Here is a 25,119-nt window from a genome sequence, read left to right as displayed (position 1 = left end):
TGGAGCCAAGATGATCAAAGTTTAAATCTCACCTCAAACCCTTACTAGTTATTTGAGCCTGAATCTCAGCCTCTCTTACCCTAAGTTTCCTCATCTATGAAATTGGGATCATGATAGCATTTTTAAAGCTGAAAGAAGATTACATGTATAAAGCACTTTGCAAACGTAAAAATATTATACAAATGTGATCTATTATCAGAATTACTGCATGGCTATAGTCTCTTTCTGGGACTCAGTTTTCTTCTCTGTAAAATAATAATGATAATAATTGACATAATTACTTTATCATTACATTATGTCCTTTTTTTTTGCAACAGCCCTGTCAGCAAAATAAGCAATAAAAGTATTATTATTTCCTAGAGAGCAGGAAACTGAGATTCAGAGTATTAAATGGCATTAAAACTCACTGATCTTTGTAAAATAGCAGTAAATTACCTATAAGGTCTCTTTCTGATGCTGCAATACTAAATGTTAGTTCTTTTATATGTTTCTTTAAAATGTACTTCTTGTGTGTATGTATGTCTTTCCTAGTATTTAAAACTAAAAAAAATTGTAAGCTTCCGAAATTCATCAATTAGGACAATAATTTCCATCAAAGCTGTTAAGTGCTGCAGACGTTTTGTGACTTTCTTTGTTCCACTGATCTGTGCCCTAAGAAGGTAATGTGAGGTGATGTTAGGATGTTCCATAGCATATAGTCACCACCAGAGCTGATGTTGCTGAGCTAATCAGTTACTGAGAAAAGTTTATCACAGAACTTTTCAAGGCATGACTGAAGTTCCTAGGCAATAAAAAAACAAAACAAAAAAAACAGCTGCATTTTCAGTCATCGCTTTTGGGTCATAACCATCCCCTAATTCTCATTCAAAAAGACAAGTATTTGCTCAAATAAAGTGATGGCCCAATCTCTCTGACTTTGGATATCTCTGGTTTCATTTTGAGTTCTGCCAAGAGTCTTTTTTTCAGGGAGTCCAACAGCATTTTGGATTGGCTTTCCCGATGGGGATCTTCAGTTTCTGCAGCCTGGAAAATCTCAGCTTGTTCAGAGTTCATTTCTTTATCCCATTTTGGTCCAGATCTGTAATTTCTTTGGTGTAGAGCACTCATTCGTTCAACAACCATCTATCCAGCACCTACTTAGTATGCACCAGACCCTATGCTAGGTATCAGGGATACAAAGATAAATAGACAATAACCCCTGTTCTCTGGGAGCTCTCATTGTCTCAGGGGAAGACATATAAGCTGAGAAGAAAATACAAAATCTATGACAAGTAAGTATAAAATAATTTGGAGCAGGAGGGCAATGGGGGGGAAAGGGGGAAATAAGGAAATACTTATACTTAGTAAGAAAATTCATGAATACTCATGTAATCAGTCAAATAGAAAGAACCATTTTCTAGAATTATTAATAAGTAAACATTTATTAAACACCTACTATGTGCCAGACGCTGCACTAAGCTTTAGAGATATAAAGAAAGGCAAAAGACATTACCGGTCCTGAAGGAAGGTCCATTCCAATCAGAGAAGTAATACACAAAAGAAAGCTGAGTAGGCGGGAAGTAGGACAGGTACCCTGCCCATGGGCGTGACTAGAAGTCCAGAGATGTGGGGGTGGGGCCAGGAATGATAGATGGAGGAGATGAAATGTGAACTGAGCTTTGAAGGGACCCCAGAAGGCAAAAATGAAAAGGAAGTATTCCAGATATGAGAGACAGCCCATTCAAAGGCATCATGGCAGCAGGCAAAATTTCATGTATGGGGAAGAAGCATTAGATCAATTTGTCTGGAACAACGAATACATGCTGGGAAGTCATCCTAGAAAGCAAAAGTAACTTTGGGTTGGTCCCCCTGCTCTTAGCTCTTGATGTACTCCTCTTCCTTGCCCCACTCCTCCCCCAAAGTCAGAGCTTTCTAAAAATGAAATGGAGAAGACGTAGGAAGCAGTGAATTCCTGATCACTGCAGGTCTTAAAAAGAGGCTAAATTACCATTTGTCAGAGATGTTGTAGGTTAGGATATTGCCTGGCACATATTAGGCACATAACAAACATTTATTGATTGATTATTGATTGAGGGCTAATGTTTCAGATATGAGGTTGGGTTCATGACCTGTGAGATCTTGCTAAGCTCTAAGACTCTATGATTTTTGAGCTGAAGCTCTGAGGAAGAGAGGATTGTGGAAAAAAATTCATATTTCCACAGTACTTTTCAGGTTTGAAGAGTACTTTTCTCCAATTACCTTTTGAGATAGTATATCAAGGGTATCATGGAAACTCCCTCTGTATTCAGGTAACCATGCTGATTTTAACCCATCTATAACTAAATCAAGATGTCTTAGGGAGTGGCCTGAGTTTTAGAAAGGACAAATACCAGAATTATGGCCACATGGCTATTTCAGGGACTATATCTGAACCAGTGTCTTTAAGACTCAAAGCCATAACATTTTGTTCACTGTACCACATTGACTCCTGAGGTAAGCAGTTATGGGGTCTAATTATCCCCATTTTATAAATTAGAAAACTGACTCTCAAAGAAGTTAGGACTTCTCTACTATCAGTCCTATAGACAGGCTGTTTCCTATATGTGTTTCCTAATATCAGCTCCAAACCTGATGCCTTCCAACAGGTTGTTTCCCATGCATGAACTTCTCTCTTCTCTAATGCTTGTCTCTCTTGGTCTCTCTGGATCCTTTAAGGCTCAGCTCAAATTCTGTTAAGTAGCTTAAGTGGAATTTGAACCCAAAGACCCTGACTCCAAGAATCATGTTCTACCCACTGTCCAACACTGTTTCTTTGAAGTTATTTGCTCTCTGAAAAGACCCTGAAAACCTTCATTTGTTCTAGTTTAGAACTGTTTCTTTTAGAATAGTGGCTAACACATAATAAAACTGATTTGAATGTTGTTCCATCTCCCATTCTGACAGAGGCTTGAGAGAAGGGAAATGGCCCTTGGAAAGTAGCAGTAGACTGGTAAAAAGAAAAGCAATGTATTCCAGGGATCACATACTAAATCCTTGAGCCATCACCCAGGCAGGTTGTACTTGCCTCTCTGTCTTGGCTTCAGGAAATGTTCTGAAACCTCACTCCTTGGTGGAAAAAGCTCCATTTTCATAACCCAGGTTGGAAAGGAGGCTGCTTTGCTCTGTCCTATAAGAACTCCTGTCTGTGGCCCTTGGGCTCTTGTGCCAGATCAAACAGTATGTTCAGATTAGCCAAGCAAGCATTTTGCTCATTTTTGTCATGCCAGATGTGCTTCCAAAACATTCCTCCTTTCTTAGCCAGAAGGAGTAGTAGCAACCCTGTTGCAAATTCAGATAAATTTTGAAATAGAAAAACTAAGTGAAAGAGATAATGAAATGGGGTCAGCTGGAAGAGTGTGGACTAGCTGGGCCCACAGGTGGTGGATAAGATGCTTTTATTTTTGCTCGCAACAAAGAAAACCTCTTGGAGCTTTATCGAGTCTTCTTCATGTGGCTTAAAGGCAACCAACCAACTGTAACACAAAGATCCTGCCTTGATGCCTTATACTGAAAACAAACTGAAGGGGTTATTGATACTTGGGAGACTATATTCTGTGTGAAGAAATTAAGGGGAATATAGCATACTGTGTCAATTTAATACAAGCAAAATTTTATGAAACATTTATCGTAGATCAACATGTGTTCTGGGAAAGATGACAAATAAATATATAATAGTTTTGCTCCCTCCTCCCCTTCTACTCCATTTATTTATTAAATACCTTCTATATACAAAATACTTTAAGTACCATGGGAAATACAAAGGGAGTTATGATGTGGATCTGGCCTCACGGATTTATACTCTAAAAGCTTATTGCTTTTTCTACTATCCTAGCAGCAATAAGCAGAGTAGGAGAAAAGAGCAACCTGGGTGGAGGGGAGGTTTCTTTCAGTTCCACAGAGGCAGCCTAATAGAGGGCTGGACCTGTAGTCAGGAAAACCTTAGTTTAAATCTAGCCTCAGACACTTACTTGAAAGGCAAATCTCTTAACCTCTCTGTGTCTCTGTTTTGTCATCTGTAAAACAGGGATAATAATTGCATTTACGTCATAGAGTTTTTATGAGAATCAAATGAGCTAGCATACATAAAGCATTTTGCAAAATGTAAAGTGCTATATAAGTGCTACCTACTATTTATCATCATCATTTGCAATGCATCATCAACTGCAAATAAAAAAATCATAAGCCAAAAGGTCAGATTAAGTCAAGACCCGGGTTTCTTTTCATGGTTGAAATCCCAGGTGCTGACACAAGTGGGAAACAGTGATTGCTGGAACAGAGTGGCTAATGTTGGATCAGAACAGACTATGTCAAAGGAATTGATCACTTGTCTGACACAGTCCATCTCCCCAAAGCTTCATTTCTTTTTGGCAGCTGTTTGCACATATATCCTTACTCTACGCTGAAATGTTGGCAGGATCCCAGGTTGGGTCCAAGATACATGTCCCTGATTCAGTTGGGCAACCGAGGAATGGGTTGGGATTCTAAGAGTCTGAGGGGAAGCTATGCCACATTTGTAAATAATTTTGATATAAAACTGAGCATTGTGTGTTCACAGGAGAGGTTAGAAAGGTGAAATTAGTGTTCAGATGAGAGACAATTCCCTTTTAACTCAGGAAATGGGAACGAGAGAAAGGTGGGAGGTTGAGGGCAAAGGAAAGGATTTTGTAGATAGAATCTTAGAAGTGGTACGTTTTCTACTATATCACATTACACCATTCATAAGGCCAGTTTGTTCTGCTTTGCACGCAGGATATTCTTGAAAATATTGGTTGTTTTGAACATGAGTCAATGAAAGACATCTAAAATGAACAAATAATAATCTAAGATACAGAACCCAATTCTCCATTCTGTGGTTCATAGTAATATGGAACATGTCTATACTGAACATTAAGAGAACAGCATTTCTTGAAAACAATATTCTAAAACTCAAACTTTCATTCCTTCAAGATTATTAGCCCTGTACCAATGAGGGTGATTTCATAGCATTTTGCTATGTAAGAGAAATCTAGCAGTTCCTATGCAAAACCTGATTGTGAAGCCTAAAGCTGGTGTTAAAGCTTCTAAATGAGAGGCAATAATACAAGAAGTTGTGTTTTAAATCATGTTCCTTTCTTCCCCAGTGGTCCTCCATGCTTTAAAAACAGATCTATAAACATATAAAATATTCTCACATTAATTACTGGTTATAAAGAGGGAGAAAAAAGATTTAAAAAGAAACCCTAAGTATTTCCAACAAGCAACTCATAGCCTCATCACATTTGATTAAAAGCTTGGATATGTAGCATCTTATTCCTGACCTTTTCTCCAATGGTGACCATTTATATCTTGGAGATGAGTAACTGCGATAGAAGAACGGGAGGGAATAGGGCAAAGCAGAGACAGCACCTTTCTCCAGTATATACCTCTATGGGCTGCCAGATTAGGCTCTCTAAAAGCTGGCTTTGATTATTCACTTTCCTACTCAAAATAGTTTTTTTAATTGGTCCCTATTTTTTAATAGGTAAAGATAAAACTCCTTTCCTGGAATTAAATCAATCTAACTCAACAAAAAGTTAAGTGCCTACTACCTATCAAGTTTTCTGGTCACAAAGATGAAAAAATGATACACCCTGCCCTCCAGGAAAGTAGAATCTAACAAAGATCAAACATGTATACAAGTCAAGTAATAGGGAAGAACCTGAGAAAATAGGAGGAGTTGAGAAAAAGTATAATGAGCTCAGGGGAAAGCTGATCATTCATTTTTGGGTGTAGAGATTGATGTAAAATATAGTTGGAAATGTAAGTAAAAACTAGCTTTTGTAGGACTTTAAATACCAGACTGAAACATTTTTCATAGCATAGCAATAGGGGGCTAGTACAGATGATTTTATTAAGGTAATGAGGCAATTAGGCATGAACATTAGAAAGATTATATTTCCAGTCATGTAAAGGATAGATTTGAGAAGAAAAGAAGTTTAGAAATCAGGAAAACTGTTAAGAGCAGGCAGGAGCTCAGATCCATTGTTGAAGGTCTCTGCATAAACCCCCTGAGGGAACTGAGCCCCATGCTGCGGCCCTGCCCCCACCCAAGCGGCTGAACTTAATCTCACACTGAATAGCAGCCCTGCCCCCACCCAAAGCCCTGAGGCTGGGGAGTAGCATTTGAATCTCAGACCCCAAGCACTAGCTGGGCAGATCTGGAGGCATGGTGGGTGTGGAGAGGACACTCAGAAGTCAAGTAACCTACTGGGAAAATGCCCAGAAAAGGGAAAAAAAATAAGACCACAGAAGGTTACTTTCCTGATGAACAGATATCTCCTCCCTTCCTTTCTGATGAGGAAGAACAATGCTTACCATTAGGGAAAGACATACAAATCAAGGCTTCTGTATCCCAAACAGGAAAAATAAATATTCAATAGGCTCAGGCCATGGAAGAGCTCAAAAAGGATTTTGAAAATCAAGTTAGAGAGGTAGAGGAAAAACTGGGAAGAGAAATGAGAGAGATGCAAGATAAGTATGAAAAGCAGGTCAACAGCTTGCTAAAGGAGACCCAAAAAAATGCTGAAGAAAATAACACCTTGAAAAATAGGCTAACTCAATTGGCAAAAGAGGTTCAAAAAGCCAATGAGGAGAATGCTTTCAAAAGCAGAGTTAGCCAAATGGAAAAGGAGGTTCAAAAGCTCACTGAAGAAAATAGTTCTTTCAAAATTAGAATGGAACAGATGGAGGTTAATGACTTTATGAGAAACCAAGAAATCACAAAACAAAACCAAAAGAATGGAAAAATGGAAGATAATGTGAAATATCTCATTGCAAAAACAACTGACCTGGAAAATAGATCCAGGAGAGACAATTTAAAAATTATGGGACTACCTGAAAGCCATGGTCAAAAAAAGAGCCTAGACATCATCTTTCATGAAATTATCAAGGAAAACTGCCCTGATATTCTAGAACCAGAGGGCAAAATAAGTATTCAAGAAATTCACTGATCACCACCTGAAAGAGATCCAAAAAGAGAAACTCCTAGGAACATTGTGGCCAAATTCCAGAGTTCCCTGGTCAAGCAGAAAATATTGCAAGCAGCTAGAAAGAAACAATTCAAGTATTGTGGAAATACAATCAGGATAACACAAGATCTAGCAGCGTCTACATTAAGGAATACAAGAGTGTGGAGTAGGATATTCCAGAAGTCAAAGGAACTAGGACTAAAACCAAGAATCAGCTATCCAGCAAAACTGAGTATAATACTTCAGGGGTAAAAAATGGTCTTTCAATGAAATAGAGGACTTTAAAGCATTCTTGATGAAAACACCAGAGCTGAAAAGAAAATTTGACTTTCAAACACAAGAATGAAGAGAAGCATGAAAAGGTAAACAGCAAAGACAAGTCATAAGGGACTCACTAAAGTTGAACTGTTTACATTCCATGGAAAGACAATATTTGTAACTCTTGAAACTTTTCAGTATCTGGGTAGTGGGTGGGATTACACACACACACACACACACACACACACAGAGCACAGAGTGAATTGAATAGGATGGGATCATATCTTAAAAAAATGAAATTAAGCAGTGAGAGAGAAATATATTGGGAGGAGAAAGGGAGAAATGGAATGGGGCAAATTATCTCTCATAAAAGAAGCAAGCATAAGACTTTTTAGTGGAGGGAAAAAGAGGGGAGGTGAGAGGTGAAAAGCATGAAGTTTACTCTCTTCACATTCCACTAAAGGAAGGAATAAAATGCACACTCATTTTGGTATGAAAACCTGTCTTACAATACAGGAAAGTGGGGGATAAGGGGATAAGCAGGGTGGGGGGGATGAGGGAAGGGAGGGCAATGGGAAGAAGGAGCAATTTGAAGTCAACACTCTTGGGGAGGGACAGGATCAAAAGAGAGAATAGAAGCAATGGGGGGCGGGATAGGATGGAGGGAAATATAGTTGGTCTTATACAACACGACTATTATGGAAGTTATTTGCAAAACTACACAGATACGGCCTATATTGAATTGCCTGCCTTCCAAAGGGAATGGGTGGGGAGGGTGGGATGAAGAGAAGTTGGAACTCAGAGTTTTAGAAACAGCTTTGAGTACTGTTCTTGCTACTGGGAAATAGGAAGTACGGGTAAAGGGGTATAGAATGTTATCTGGCCCTACAGGACAAGGGAGAGGTTGGGGACAAGGGAAGGGAGGGATGATAGAAGAGAGGGCAGATTGGTGATAGGGGCAATTAGAATGCTTGGTGTTTTGGGGTGGGGGGAGGGGACAAATGGAGAGAAAATTTGGAACCCAAAATTTTGTGAAAATGGATGTTAAAAGTTAAATAAATTAATTAATTAAAAAAAAAAGAAATGCTGAGAGCTAAGGGATGGATTGTCTTACTCATGAAACTAAGAGGAGGCCATGTCATTTGCTCAGAGTACATGATGAGCAGGAAAATGTAAGATGACTGGATACGTAGGAGGGGGCTGAATTTGAACACCAGAGGATTTTGGTCCTAGAAGCGATAGGAAATCATTGGAGTTTATTAAGTGGGGTTATGATATGGTAGAACCTATATTTTAGAAAATCATTTTGGAATCTGAATGCAAGATGGATTAGAGTGGCCAATTTTTACCATTATCTCCACAATAAAATGCCTTCCAGAAAATTTAAAAAAAAAAAAAGATCATACAATATGAAGGCAAGGAGAGTACATGCCAAGCATAGGGGACAAGCAGTGTAAAGGCAAGGGAAATGGGAGATGGAAACTGGAGTGTTGTATGTGAGGAACCAAGAAGAAGCTAATTTGGGTGTTGCTTCACAAAGTGTGAGAAGGGAAATCATTTCCAATGAGGCTGGAAAGACATTTTGACACAGAGTTCTAGAGGGACCATCACTGCAATGAAAGAATATCCAAATTAATGTGATCATACATTCTTTTGAGCATTTTGGGTATTTATGGATCACAAAGTGCTTCACCGAAGGTACCTCATTTGATACAATAACCTTCTGAGGAAAATGCTATTATTATCTCTTTTACAGACCTTTTAAAGCTTATAGAGGTTGTGACTTGTTCGTGATCACATCTTTGATCATGAGGTTTTAGTGTCTGGTTTTCCAGATTTTCTGTTTAGTGTCCTATCCATCACCATGTCATGTTCAGTCTAATGATTCTATAGACTTTTATGGAACAGGGTACTGAGTTAAATACTTAGAGGGAGATGCAACTAAGCCATCGTCCTTATTCTCAAAAGATTTACAAATTACTTGGGGACAGGGATAGTGAGAGGCAGGGTAGGACATGGATAAAGGAGATATTGAAGAAGGGGAATGAGCCAAGCATGACTCAGAAATTTTGAGCTTGAATGACTAAGAGACTGATGATGACAATGTAATAGGAATAGGAATGTTCAGGGAATGAATAGATTTTGTCAGGGAAAGGATAAGTTCAGTTTGGGACATCTCATTGTTTTGCATTATTTGTCTATGCCATTATTTGACTTGTCTTGTATATAAAATTTATTTTTACTCCCCACTGAACAGTAAACTCTTTGGGGAAATCCCTCTGTACTCCCCACAGCACTTACCCTAAGGTCTTGCAAATAGTAAAGAAAAAAAGTTAAAGATGGAATGGACTTTAAAATATAAAATGTTGGAGCTGGGAGAACTTTAGAACATGGGGTTTCTGACCTAAGAGAAAGATTTGAAATCACTTATTTTGAACCTTGATTTTACAGATGAGACCCAGGAAAGTGGAGGGAACTGCTAAAGTTGGTCACATGCCTATAGACTGGGAGAGACAAAACTTTAATACAGGTCTTCTGACTTCTACTCTAGTCTTTTCCTCATTTTCCCCAGCTGCATCCTTAGACACTCAATGATTCTGAAGAAAATTTGGTTTTGCAGTGGTCTGTATTTGCTCTGCCTGTGTAGATGGTCTTTTTTGAAGGAGGGTGATGTAGGGCTATAAGTTGGTGATTTCATTGATATATGGAAGGACCTGTGAGGAAATTGCCATTATCTATCAATGTGGACTGACATATGATCTTAGAGAGGTTCTTGGGGGTCTCCTTATGCCCTTTTCAGAATCACATACAGTATTCTCAGAGAGGAGATGGTCTTTGAGAAGTACTATAACAAAAAGTTAATTATTCTGAACTTAAATGAAGTTTTTAGCTTTAAATCTTTAAAAAAGTTTTCCCAAAAGCTGAATTCTGACCAAGGGCTTCCTAAATAGCAGGGGATCTCTATTACCCGCATTATTGAATATAAATTTGTTTGGCATTTAAATTTGTTTCTAGCGTTCCTATTGTTCCAGACTTTTCACATATTACTCTCATCCAAGAACTCTAAGGTCTACTTATACTGGATAGAACTTACCGTCTCTCACACATGATATTACATATAACATTCATTGTCTTCTCCCCAAACTCACATCTCTTCCTTTTATTTTTCCATGGATCATCATCCTTCAATTCACCTTGATTATCTCTGACTCTCCCTCTTTTCCCCCATATTCACTCAGTGGCTAAGTCTTGTTGATTCCATCTTTACAATATAGTTCTCATTAGTCCAGGCCCTCATTATCTCTTATCGTTTGTACTAGTTATACCCCATTCCTAGAATGCCCTCTCTCTTCTTAGTTTTTAAAAAATCTGTTGCTTCCTTCAAGACTCAGTTCAAACCCCACTTTCTGTAGGAACCCTTTCCCAGTTCTATCAGCTCTTAGTGCCATCTTCTCTAAAATTACTTTCCATTGACCCTGTATGAAAATTTCTTGTATGCCTATTTATGCATATGTTGTCTCTCCCATAAGAATGTAAGCTTCTTGAAGGCAGGAACTGTAATATTTTCTTTGGATTCTTAAAGCTAGAGCCTGACACATAAGTGCTTAGTAAATATTGACTGAATGATTGTTGATTAGGTCCTGAAAAAGCAGAAACAGTTGATTACTGGCCCCAAATTTGAAGATTTTCCTGCCAGAAAAATGTGCCAGAGCTTTTACTCCACTGGCAGAGTCCTCTAGAACCTACATACCATGAGGAGGCATCAAAGAAGGGATTAAGTGAGGGAATAATACCTCACACACTTATTTAGCACTTTAAATTCTTCAACGCACTTCCCTCAATGCTCCATTACAGTCCTTGACAGGGCAAACACCCTCATTTTATAAATGAGGAGTCAGAGGCCCAGAGAAGTAAAATTATTTTCCTAGGGTCACAAGGCTCAGCTGACGGATGGATGGATTCAGTAGGAAGGCCAAGTTTTCAGAGGTGTTTGTTTGGTTTTTTTGTGTTGTTGTTGTTTACAGAGACCTTATGAAATCCATTCAGCCACGCCAATCGATGAGATCCTCAACATGTTCAGAATAGAACGGATTCACTACTCCTCCACATGGTGTAAAGGAATGGTGGCATTATTGAAAAAGGTAAGGGAGGGGAGGCTCACAGGGGCCCAGGGCCAGGCTCAGCCTTTGGAAGCCCAAAGTTCCAGGATCCCTCCGTGGGCCAGATAAACTGAGAGTCCTTAGTTATCTTTATGTCCCATTTCACAGACTTACCTTCCACCACGTGGAAGGTAACCAATTTTCAATGAATAGAATTTAAATTATTAACTAAATTAAGTTTATTTAATTTTCTTTATTAAAAATTAAAATTCATGTATTTATAATATTAATTTTATTTACTTAATACTTAAAATTAATCATTAAGTCAAATTATTAAGTATAAATTATTTACTAAGTACTATTATGTTAAAGGACTTCTATGTATTAAGTCTGTAAGAATGAATGAAAAATAGACTGTCTCTGTATATATACATATATAGATAAATGCTTTTATTATACAGGGAGATGAGTGGATGGGGTATTAGTTATGACTAAATAAGTGCTTATATATGCATATATATGCCCACATGCACATATACATATATGTTTTTGTATGTGTGTGTGTGTGTGTGTGTGTGTGTGTGTGTGGAGTTCACCGTCAAATCGGGGAGACAATATGCAAACAATTATGTACAAAGTATCTACATGTAGGATGAATGGGGCATAATCACCAGAGGGAAGGTACTAGCATTGAGGGGGGGTCAGGAAAGGCTTCTCATAGAAGATGGCATTTTAGACGGAATTTGAAGCCAGGAAAAGTTGAGTAGTGACTGGCAATAAAGGATTAGAACTTTATTATATAATTAAAAGGAATAGCAACTTATACACAATAGATTTGCATTTTCATGTACAATCGACATTTTTTTCTATTATACTAACTTATGGAAATGCTTGCTCTATTTCATAAATTTAGAATAAAATAGAAATAAAAAAGATCTCTTACTAGAGAAGCAATCCTTTTGTAAATTTCAAAGCCATGGGGAAGACAAAACCCTTTTTAAAAATTTTACCTAGTGAAGAAAAGGAAATGCTGTGGAAATTTCTACAAACAAACAAAAAATCTTGACCGTTTAGTTTTTTTTTATTTTTGAGCTCTTTCGTGTACAGGACCCTACTTCACCACCAAAGTGAGTCACGCTAGCCTATTTTTCTATAGAATTTTATAATTACAAAGCTCTTTCCCCAGTAATATATGAAGTGGATAATTCTAAATATTATTATACACATTTTTTCAGATTATATAATATATACTTATATAGCTGCTAATGTGTGTAGTACACACTATGCTGAGAACTTGGGGAGATGCAAAGTTTAGATAAGACATGGTGCTTGTCTTGATGGAACTTACAGGTGATTAGGAAAATGTAAGAAAGGTCTCTTATTTTCCCTACATGCCTTCTGAGGGAAAAATCATAAAAGGCTAGGAGGCGAAAAAAGTTTCAGCATGAAAGTGACATCTAAACTAAACTTGAAAGAATGAGTAAGAATCTGGTGGAGACCTGGGAAAGACTTTAATTTAGAAAGGTCAAGGTCACCCACTGGATCCTGGGTCATTGCCAATCATCTTGACTTTTTTTTCTTTTTACTGGTCTTTGATGACTCTGGAGGAGAGGGTGAGGCTGGTGATTTTGTGTAGCTCTGCCTCACTTAAATCCAATTCATGTCCAAGTCAAGACATCACCTTTGTAATATCACTGGTCCTCTGAGAACAAAGGATGAACAAAATAAGATTTTAGCAGACCAAGAGTAAGAGGGTACTTGTAACAAACATGGGTAACAGCACACGCCTTGAAACAGAGGTGGAAAAATACAGAGGCAAAAAAGAGATCAGCCTATGTGAAGGGGGAGTAACAGAAAATAAGACTGGAGAAAGGCAGGGTATTATTGAATTATAGAAGGCTTTGAATTCCAGGCAAAGGAAGATGAACTTTATTTGGTAGGTAATAGGGAAAAATGGAAGGGTTTTTGTTTGTCTGTTTTTTTTTTTTTTGTTTATCAAAGAAAATTTAGAGAGTACATGTGACTTACTCATGTCACAGCACTCTTAGTGACAGTTGGGACTTGATCCTCAATCTTTTGAATCCAAGTCCAGGGCTCTCCCTTCCATATCACACCTGCTTTTTGTGAAAAGTTAATGTTTTAGATATCTTTTTTAAAAAGGCATTGTACTAGATGATCTGTCTCTAAGCAGCCTTTTAGCTGTCTATTTTTTTAAAATTATTTTTATAAACTCTAAGATCGTGGAACGTAGGGCTAAAAGAGTATACCCCTTGAATTTTGCAAATGAGGGTACTGAGATTTGAAAAGTTTGAATGACTTGCCCAATGTCACCCAGATAGTAAATGGCAGAACTAGGATGTAAACACTGTTATTTTATTTTTTTTGACTCAATTTTGGTTTGCTCATAAAATTATATGGCTTGATATATCAAATATCAAAATTTGGCTAATTTAGATGAAAATTATGAATTTTTTCCAAAATATGTTTTAAGTTAGTTACAAATTAAGATACAAGCTGCTGCCCTCGAATGAATCTTTTATATTTTTTCAAATTTTTAAGAAGTAGACAAATATTGAATAGAAGAAACCCCACATATGATAACATGGAGAAGATTATTATGTTGTCTGCACTGTGTCTTCTATCTCTCCAATCAGGCACCAAAGTGATCCTTTTGAAGGAGAGCGGAAAAAAAAGCTATGAAAGGAATTATGTTCTGCTCTTTGAATCTCTCTGACTGTCGCAGATGGCTGCTTCTCCATTACATTTTCCCATATTCTCAAGCAAAGCTGAAATCTCAGAACACTTTGTCTCATGGAGTGTGATGAGCCACACAGCATATCAGAAACCACCTGAACATCTTCTTGGCTTCTAGTTCCTTGTGGTTCTAGAGTCCCTTTTAACTGCTCCCTCGTCCTCATCTCTTATTTCCAAGTCCTATATAATTGACCTTGGCAGTATCTCTCTCATCTGTTGCCGCTTCATTGCTAATCCAACTGAACTAGGGATGAGAACAAAATGGTAATTTCATTAGTCTAGGGAAATCCAAGATGAGAATACTCCCTTTGCCAACATGAGCTGAAATCCTTTTGAAATTTAGAGCTGGCCAGAGCATTTAGAGGTTACTTGCCCAGGGTCCTAAAGCCACTATGCCTCAGAGTTGGGATTTGAACTCAGGTTCTGTTGGTTCAGAGATCATCTCTCTATTGACTGTGCCACGCTGCTTCACTATTTTCATTGATGCTACCTTAACTTTAGAGTCAGGAATGAAATATTACATCCTATATATATATATACATCCTAGTTCTGACCCTTATGTGCTATATGTCCATGTAAAAAACACTTAATCACAATAACGTAGATTGAATTGGCTCAGAAATCATCTCTCTGCTTACTATGCAACATTATCTCATGAATACTGTATCAATAAGCTGGGGACAGAAAGGCCTGATCCTGCCACTTCTTGGAGCATGAGTAAGTCACTTAACCATACGATCTTAGAATCAAAGGTATAGACTTAGAAGGGATCTCAGAGGCCATCAAGTCCAGCCCCCTTTTTTTAAAGGCGAGGAAACTGAAGCACAGTGAGATTAAGTGACTTGTCCAGGGTTACACAGACAGTAAATATCTGAGGCAGAATTCAAACCCAGGTCATTCTGACTTCAAATCCAATGCCCTACCCACCATGTGATAAATACTACCTTTCTGAATGTTAACTAGGTGATACTGTGGGTACAGTGGAGGAAGCAGGAAGATCTGAGTTCAGATCTTCCTTCATACACGTAAAGGTATGTTCATTTAGGCAAATCATTAACCTCTGGTCCACCTGGTTTCCTAAAAGTGGGGATAATAATAGTACTTGCCTCCCAGGGTTCTAAGGATCAAATGAGATGATATTTGTAAACCATTTTGCAAATGTTACAGTACTATGTAAATGCTGTTACTATTTATTCATCTATAAAAGGGAACAATAATAGCTGTAATAATTACTTTGATGTAGTGACTCTAAGATGGAATGCATAGTAGTTTGAAATGTTTGAAATATTATTTTTATGGGAAAAAGGATGGGGTCTGGGCCTGCAACTTCATTATTACAGTGAACTCCTAATGAGCAAATTCCCTCCATCAACGCAACTTGGCATCTCTTTTTGTAAATAAACAGTTGCTTTGGGACATCGACAGATTAAGCAACTTGGCCAACATCATATAGTAAGTGTGTGTTGTCAGAGGCAAAATTTAAACCTGGGTCTTCCCAACTCAAAAACTATCTGCTTATCCAAACTGTTTCTGAAAGTACTATGTAAAGTCATTTGGTCTTAATGATAGTGATGAAGATAGAGGAGGAAGAGGAGGAGGAAGTAGACTATTTACCTTGGAGATCTCATCAGATCCCTTGATTTCAATTATTATGCGTATGCTAATGATTTCCTGATCTATTTGTCCAGCCCCAACCTCTCCTAGCCTCCAGACTCACATCTCCAAATGCATATTAGACACCTTAAATTGGACATCCCATAGCCTTTTTGTTCCTCATGCAATCTGTCCCATCTCTCAAATCTGAGAATTTTCATTGGCTATTTACCTCATGTATGAAAAAGTCTAACTCCTCATCTCTACTTCCTGACTTCCTTCAAGTACTAACTAAAATTCCATCTTCTATAGGAAACCTTTCCTGGTCTGCTTTAATTCTAATGCCTTTCCTCCCTTAATTATCTCCAATTTGCCTTGTTGTTTTTATTTCGTTTTTTTATATAACTGTTTGCATGCCATCTCCCTGATGAAACTGTGTGCAGACTCCTTGAGAACAGGGATCATATTATTTTTTCTGTGTATTCCCAGCACATAGTATGGTGACTGGCACATAGTAGGTACTTATTGATTGACTGATTGACTTGCTTTATAACTTTCTGGATTTCTCTCCTCTGCATTTCAGTTTTTTAATTTGCTAATTGGGCTGATCTTATTTCCTGTTGAGTTAAGATAAATTTCTCAGAGCATGTGGGCTACCTCAAACAGAAGGACCTAGATTAATACAGAGCAATATTATAAGGATATATTGATTACTTAGCCCCTAAAATTTCAGGATTCTTGTCAGGCTTTGAACTTGTTAGATACATGAAGTGCAGAAAATATTTTCTTTTTCTGTTTTGAAATCACAGCTTCTCACAAAAGACCCTGAAAGCCGTCTTTCCAGCCTTGTAGATATTCAAAGCTCTCCATATTTATCTGACATGAACTGGGATGCTGTGCTGGAGAAGGCAATGACACCAGGTTTTGTTCCAAATGTGAGTTGATGTTCCATTGGATCCCTCATTCCAAATATCCTTTCCATTGATCCCACATATGATTCAGAACACTGGGTGGTTAGTTGTGCCTTCAATTTTCTAGACTTTTGGAATCGTAATATCACAACCTTACTAGCCCCTCAGAGGTCATCTCATTCAACCAGTACCTGGAAAAGTAGAATTGCCCCTATAGACTCCTAGAAAGTCATCATCCAGCTACTGCTTGAAGACTTCCAGTGACAGGGAACTCATTACATCTAAGCCAGCCAATTCTACTGTGAAACAGCTCCAATTAGTAGAAAATTCTTTCTTAGATGAATATGAAATGTGCTTCTATGAAATTTCCAGTCACTGTCCTACTACTGCCCTCCAGGGCTTATAAGGCTTATGTCTCTTGCCCTTGATAGACTTTCAAAGATTTAAAGATTGTGATTGAATTCAACAGACATTTATCAAACACCTGAAATGTTCACAGCAAGAGAAAAAGTAAAATCATGAATAGAAAACTGGCTTTGGAGTCAGGAGGATTGGGGTTCAAATTCTGCCTTTGATACAGACTGACTGTGTGAGGGGAGTTATATAACCTGTCAGCACCCCCAAGTAACTCTTAATACTTTAAATTGAAGAAAAGTAACTGATTTGCCTTCATAGAGGGCATTTCTTTAGTAAGTCTTCCAGGAAAGGAGAAGACAGGAGAAAAAAAGATGGCACAGGAGAATAAAAGAAAAAGGGGGAAAGGGCAAAGAAAATGGGAGAAAGAGGAAAAGGGGAAAAAGTAAAAAGGGGGAAGGTTGAAAAAAGGAAAGCAGAAAAAGGGGAAGGGGAAAGAGAAGACAGGGAAATGGAGCCAGGGAAAGCAATGAAAAGGGGGAAAGGGAAAGGGAAAGGAAGGAATAGGGAAAGAGAGAGGAGGAAAAGGGAAAAGGCAAAAGCATGGAAAATAAGGTAAGAAAATGAAAAAAAAAATTAAGTGGAAGGTATTCTGCAAATACAGATGTAAAGACACAGGATAGTCTTTCTCTAAGCTAAGCATTGCTACTTCATTGTAGCAAACCTTATATGGCATTGTTTCAAATACCCTCACCATCCATTTACTTTCTTCTGGTAATGGTTCGGCTTGTCAATGACTTTCCTATTATCTGTCATCTAAGACTGAATACAATAGTCCAGATATGATCTGTCCAAGGTAGGGGACAGCAGGATTATAATACCTCCACTAATTTTTCATGTAATGGTTCTACTGATATAGGCTAACCTTTCATGTACTTTGGGGTTGTCCTATCACTCTTGATCAGCCCTGCTTCACTCAAAACAAAAGTCAGGTGCAAGTCATGTCATTATTTCTCTGATGGCATGGTCTTATTCAGCAACGAAGGACGAACACCCATCACTCTTGATGCATATTGAGAATACAGCCGACTTACAAAGATAAAATTCATTTGCTCAACATTTGTCTGCCATTTCAAATCCATTTGAACCTGGTTGGCTAGAGTGCTTCACTTCTGTAACTGAGGCACTTGGTTTCTCTTTGGCTGCTTTCTGTCTCCTGTGATCACAAATGAAGGTTTCTCAATGAAAGGTATCTCTTTTGAAGCCTTTGAGAAACCTGATCTGCAAATGAGAATTTGGTGAGTAAGGGTTATATTTATTATCCTTTGTATCACACTCTGTTAGAGCTGGGAAGGATTTAGATCATTGGTATGTATCAAAGCCTTTTGGAACCTTAGAACAAAGCACACTATGGTACACTGGCAAGAGTGCTGAATTTGGATTCAGCCGAACCATTGAGTTTGCATCCCAGCTCTGCTACGTAGCTATGGAAAATTATTGGGCAAATAATTTAACCTTTCTGACCCTTAGTTCTCTACCTGTAAAATGAGAAGGTTGGATTTAGTTGGCTTCTTACATTCTTTCTAACTCCAATCTGTGATCCTAAGAAGACAGTGCATTGGAATTAGAAAGGATATTAGAGGAACAACAACAAAAAAGTGAGACCTAAAATGAACCTTAGAATATAAAATGTTAGAACTTAAAGGCACCTTAGAACATAAAAGTGGAAGCATCTTTGGATGTCATCTACTAACAGATCCTTCACTTTACAGATGAATGAACTGACCTTTAGAGATGTGGCAGTGACTTATCTAGGATCAGCCAGGAAGTGATTAGCAGAATTGAGTTGTTAGGTTACCTCACAATTCCTAGGTCACTTCGTATTTTCCTGGTGTTATTCTTTTCTCTGAAGCTCTTGTTTTCAAAACAGTCATTCCACGAGAATCTAGTTTTTTGTTTGTTTTGTTTCCTGTGGTGAAAACTGCTTTGGCAATTGATAATTTCTCTGCAAGTGTCTGGAGTCAATGCTGGAAGGGACCTTAGATATGTATTTTATCCCCTTATTTAACAGAGAAAGAAACTGAAGCCTAGAGATGTCAAATGCTTTGTTCTAAATCAGAGATAATATTAGTAGGATCATTTGAGCATATAGGATTGTAAATTTAGAGCTGGAAAGGTACTTAAAGGTCTGATAATATCCTACCCCTATTATTATAGATCAAGAAATTTGTTATTGTTTCTGTATAGTTGTTTTTCAGTTTTGTCTGACTCTTTGTGACCCCATTTAGGGTCTTTTAGACAAAGATAATGGAGAGGTTTGCCATTTCTTTCCCGTGCTCATTTTGCAGATGAGGAAATTGAGACAAACAGGGTTAAGTGACTTGCCCAGGGTCATATAGATAGTCAGTGTCTGAGGTCAGATTTGAACTCAGCAAAGGGAATCTTTCTGATTGCAGACCCAGTACTCTCTCCATTGCACCACCTAGCTGCCCCTTAAGAAATATAGAAGTTAAAATTTCTAGTCCAAATAAAGCTAGGATTTAAATCATGTCTTTTAATTCCAAATGATTTGTATTATATATTGCATGACCAAGGGATATCAAAGGGCCAAAGAAGGAAATAGCAATAATATGGTTGGAGGGAAAGTTCATGAGCCAAAGCATAGACTTGGGAGAATTCAAGTCCTTCTGGGTGGGGGGAGGGGGATAGGGGTGGGGAGATGAATCATGAAGTGTCAAGTGTCAGAAAAAATTTAAATCTCACCTCTGACAGCTGTCACTTTCATGGAGACACTTAATCTTTAATAGCTTCAATATTTCTCACCTGTAAAATCAGAGTAAGATATCTATTATTAGGTTGTTATTAATTATTATTTACTCATTAATCAATTAATGTTATTAAATAATTGTTCAATGATTAATATGATTATTATAAATTATTTATTATATATAGATACCATAATTTATCTAAGTATTAATTATTAATGCCCATTATTAGGGGTTATTGTGAGGATCAAATAAGAGAAAGGGTTTTACAAACCTTCTGATGCTATATAAACATTAGATTTGTTGTTGTTCTTCTTGTTCTTGTTACTATCCCTATTGTTTATATGAATTAGAGGAAGATAAAGCTGGAAAGGTTGGTTGAAGCACATTTAAAGGCATATAAATGACCACTGACTTGTGCAATGGATAGAGTACTAGATATGGAATCAAGAAGACCTGAATTCAGTGTCTTGCCTAAGACACTGGCTATGTGACACTGGGCAAACCATTTAACCTCTCCTGGCCTCACTTTCCTCACCTGTAAAATGGGGATAATAATAGCCTCTAAATTACAGAGCTGTTGTGAGAATATGATGAGGTAACATATGCAAAACACCTAGCATCCTTTAAAATGCCATATAAATGATGTACCAATGATTATTACAGGTCCTTGTATCTCTTCCTTTTTTCACAGTTTCCAATTTTTCTCTGGTAGAATTTTCCTTTTTTTTTTTTTTTTTTTGTAAAAAGTATTTTATTTTTTCCAATTACATGTAAAGATGCTTTTCAATATTCACTTTTTTTACATTTTGAGTTCCAAATTCTGTCTCCCTCCCTCCTGTCCACCCCCATCTCCCCAAGATGGCATGCAATTTGATATAGGTTATATATGTATGATCATGTAAACATATTTCCACATTAATCATGTTGGGAAAGAAGAAACAGAACAAAAGGGAAAAACCAAAACATTTTTTTAAAAAGTAAAAATAGTGTGCTTTGATCTGCATTCAGACTCCATAGTTCTTTGGATGTGGTTAGCATTTTCCATCTCCAGTCTTTCAGAATTGTCTTGGATCATTGCATTGCTGAGAAGAGCTAAATCAATCATAGTTGATCATCACACAATGTTTCTATGTACAATGTTCTTCTGGTTCTGCTTAGCTCACTCAGAATCAATTCGTGTAAGTCTTTCCAGGTTTTTCTGAAATCCACCTGCTTATCATTTCTCATAGTATGATAGGAAAAGGAAGGGAAGGGAAGAGTTTTGTATATGGTATGTGTAGTCCACCTTCCTTTGTATTTTTTCCATTAATTCCCTTAATATTCTTGACCCTTTGTTCTTCCAAATGAATTTGGTTATTATTTTTTCTAGCTCTATAAAATAATTTTTGGCAATTTGGTTGGTAGGGCACCAAATAAGTAAATTAATTTAGGTAGAATTGTCATTTTTATTATATTAGTTCGGCTTACCCATGAACAATTGATATTTTTACCAATTGTCTAGATCTTGTTTTGCATTTAAAGTGTTTTGTAATTGTATTTGTCTTGGGTTTGTCTTAGCAAGTAGACTCATTGTCCATGGTACCTTTTAGCAAGATGTAGTTTCCTTCCTTGTCTCTTTGAATTAGATCTATTTTTGCTTTAGCTTTGTCTGAGACAGAATTGCTACCCCTGTTTTTTTTTTTTTACTTTAGCTGAAACATAATATATTCTGCTCTAGCCATTTACCTTTTCTTTCTCTGTTGCTCTCTGCTTCAAATGTGTTTCTTGTAAACACCATGTCATAGGATTGTGGCTTTTAATTCACTCTACTATTTGCTTCTGTTTTATGGGAGAGTTCATCCCATTTACATTGACAGTTGTGATTACTAATTGTGCATTTCCCTCCATCCTATTTCCCTCTTTTTTATATTTTTCTCTCTCCTTTCATCATCTCCTTTAACCAGTCTTTCATTTCTGACCTCTTTTCTATCAGCCCTCTTTTCTATTAGCCCCTCACTTTCTTTACAATTTCCCTTCCTACTTCTGCCCTTCATTTTATCAGCCTTCTCCTCCCTTTTCTTTCCCCTTTTGCCTCCAACTTCTCTACAGAGTAAGACAGATTTCTCTACCTAACTGAGTGTGTGTGTTATTCCCTCTTTGAGCCAAATCTGATGACAGCAAGGCTCAAACAATGCTCACCCCCTCCCTTCTTTCCCTCTACTGCAATAGGTCTTTCATACCTCTTCATATGATATAATTTATCCCATTCTGCCTCCTCATTTCCTCTTTTCCCAGTGCAATCCTTTTTTCACCCCTTAAATTTTTTTATGATCACATCAAAGTAAACTTACACCCATACCTTCTGTCTAAATATACTCCTTCTAAGCAAATAGATATACAGTTCTTAAGAGTTACACGTATCATCTACCCATATAGGGATACAAAGAGTTTAACCTTACTAAATACCATGTTGTCATTTTTTTCTTTCCTGTTTACCTTTTCATGTTTCTCTTGAGTCTTGTATTTGAAGATCAAATTTTCTGATCAGTTCTGATCTTTTCATCAGGAAAATTTGAAAATCCCCTATTTTATTGAATGTCCATCTTCTCCCCTGAAATATTATGCTCAATTTTTCTGGGTAGTTGATTCTTGGTTGTAATCCAAGCTCTTTTGCCTTCTGAAATATCATATTCCAAGCCCTCCAGCCCTTTAACAGAGAAGCTGCTGTAAGTCCTATCTAATCCTAACTGTGGTTCTTGAATTTTTCCTTCTGGATGCTTTTAATATTTTCTCCTTGACCTGATAATTCTGAAATTTGGCCACAATATCCCTTGGAGTTTCCATTTTGGGATCTCTTTGAAGAAATGATCAGTGGGTTCTTTCAATGACTAGTTTACCCTCTGGTTCTAGGATAATTTCTTGAAAGATGCAGTCCAGGTTCTTTTTTTGATAATGGTTTTCAAGTAGTTCAATAATTCTTAAATTATCTCTCCTGGATCTGTTTTCCAGGTCACTAGTTTTTCCAATGAGGTATTTTATATTTTCTTCTATTTTTTCACTTAAATATATTTTTTTTGGTTGAGTCTTGATGTCTCATAGTGTCATTAGCTTCCATTTGGCCAATTCTAATTTTTAAGGAATTATTTTGTTTATTTAACTTTGGTTCCTCCTTTTCCATTTGGTCAATTCTATTTTTTAAGACATATTCTTTAGCCATTTTTTAAAATTTCCTTTTCCAAGCTGTTGACTTTTTTCATAATTCTCTTACATAACTTCCATTTCTTTTCCCAATTTTTCTTCTACCTCTTTTACTTGATATTTAAAATCCTTTTTGAGCTCTTCAAAGAGAACTTTTTGGGCTTGAGACCAATTTGTCTTCCCCTTTGAGGCTTGCATGTAGGCATTTTGACATGGTTGTCCTTTTCTGAGTTTATGTTCCTTGTCACCATAATAGTTTTCTGTGGTCAGGCTCCTTTTTGATTTTTTGCTCATTTTAAAAAATTGAGCTCAGCTCCTGCATTACAGGGAGCACTGTTCTAAACTTCTTGTACTGGGGGTCAGAGCCTGGTTGGTTGCTTTCTGCACCAGGGCCTCTGGGGCTTGTAGCTCACCCACTGTGCCAGTGTGGCCTAGCCTAGTTGTGCCTTGTGTTCTAGGCCTTGAAGTTTGCCTGCTGCACTGGGGTTGGGGGCTTCACAGCTGGCTTGCTGTGCCACTGATGTGTTGAGTCAGAAACTCGGGGCCTGGGTTCCTGATCTGTGCTGTGGCAGAAAGTCTCCTACCATCCGTGTTAGGCTGCACTTCCCTTTTACTCAAGTGAGATAGACCTTTCCTGAAGTCTTTTAAGTTATCTTGAGCTAGAAAATTGTTTCACTCCATCTTTTTGTGGATTCTGTTGCTCCAGAATTCTTTTAGAGGCTTAATTTAACATTGTTTCAGAGGGAAACTGGGGAGAGCTCAGGCAATTTCCTGGCTTCTCTCTGCCACCTTTGGGCTTTTCCATTTTTAGACTCAGCTGGGTATTTGAGAAGGAGGAGATTCTCCAACACCTTGTCCACAGGAGACTTTGGCTCAATTCAAGACATCCTTTCACTTTCTTTTCTTTTCTTTTTTTTTGTATTTTCAGTTCTTTACTTTTTCATCTCAGTTTTTCAGATAAAGAAGCCAAAGCAGATGGAGGTTAAGCGACTTGCCCAGGTTTACATACCTCATAAGCATCTGAGATCAGATTTGAACTCAGATATTCCTGACTCCGGGTCCAAGGGCTCTAACCATTATGTCACCTAGCTGTTTAGGGATTATATTTGTTCTGTTTGTCTCTGAGGAAAAATCCATGAGCAGTTTTCCCCCAATTTAAAGAAAAATGTCCTAATAGCTTATATTGTCCAGAAGTGGAATGGATTGCCTCAGGAGATAGTGAGGTTTCTTCACTAGAGGTCTTCATTGGAAGATCCAAAGGTCATTTGCTGGTAATGTCTTAGAAATAATTCCTATTCATTTCTGAATTGCCTAGACGTCTCTTCCATGTCTAAGATTTTGGGATTCTGTGCTTCCAAGGGCAGACCTCTTTCCATGCCATAAGCTGTCTGTATCTTGACAGATAAGGCTTGACTGTATCTCTATTGATTGATGCAGCTTAGTTTGGGCCTATTTCCCAACTCATTTCACTCCCTTCTGGCACTGAAGTCATGGGGAGTTCTGTTCTCAGTAAGGCTTTACTGAGTTGCCAAAGAATAAATTCAATTGTTCTAAGTGTCTTGAAGTGGCAATGGTCCATTGCTCTCACTCTTCTGTGTGCTTTGCCAATGGATGTTAATAGAGTACAGGTGTCCCAGAGTTGTTGAATTCTCCTTCCTCAGGCTTTTATGGCTAAAGCTGGATGAGGGCTAAAATCCAAGTGGCTATTATTCTCTAGTTATCTCTTCCCGGTGGCAATATTGGAGGCTCCATTTGGCTGTTTATCGGAATACCATGGAAAGTGCTAAAATCCCTCACATAGAGCATTATTACTCACTGAAGCTTAAGATTGAAGTTTCATAAGAAAATTTTGTGTTTGTTTTCTGCTTTGGTAACAGAAGGGGAGGCTGAATTGTGATCCAACTTTTGAACTAGAAGAAATGATTCTAGAATCTAAACCCCTTCATAAAAAGAAGAAGAGGCTCGCCAAAAACAAATCCAAAGATGGAGGGAAAGAAAGCTGTGCCCTGGTAGGTGCTGGGTTCTGGTGGATGGAGGGTAGGGTTCCCATTATCCCTTCTTCAAGTGAAAGTCCAATACTAAGGGAGACGTTACTGAGAACAAAGTTGAATGTTTTGGTCAATTTAAGGGGACTTGTCTAGAGCAGTCATACTCTAGCCATTTGCAAGAATTTCTATTAAAGGAGTCCCAGAATTGTTAT

General features: G+C 37.7%; 1 protein-coding gene across 1 annotated transcript in view; it reads left to right on the top strand.

Moving 5' to 3' along the window:
• Nucleotides 1–25,119, top strand: part of STK32B (serine/threonine kinase 32B) — a 367,871-nt gene that overhangs the window by 325,325 nt on the left and 17,427 nt on the right. Inside the window, exons 8-10 of the mRNA XM_072620203.1 lie at nt 11,288–11,404; nt 16,519–16,644; nt 24,797–24,928. Of these exons, the coding sequence (XP_072476304.1) occupies nt 11,288–11,404; nt 16,519–16,644; nt 24,797–24,928 (375 nt within the window). The remainder of the gene's footprint in view (nt 1–11,287; nt 11,405–16,518; nt 16,645–24,796; nt 24,929–25,119) is intronic.

The sequence above is a fragment of the Notamacropus eugenii genome, chromosome 6, assembly GCF_028372415.1.
Source record: "Notamacropus eugenii isolate mMacEug1 chromosome 6, mMacEug1.pri_v2, whole genome shotgun sequence".
Classification (NCBI taxonomy): Eukaryota; Metazoa; Chordata; class Mammalia; order Diprotodontia; family Macropodidae; genus Notamacropus; species Notamacropus eugenii.
The sequence above is the reverse complement of the archived record's forward strand: the minus strand, read 5'-3'. Positions and strand labels throughout refer to the sequence as shown.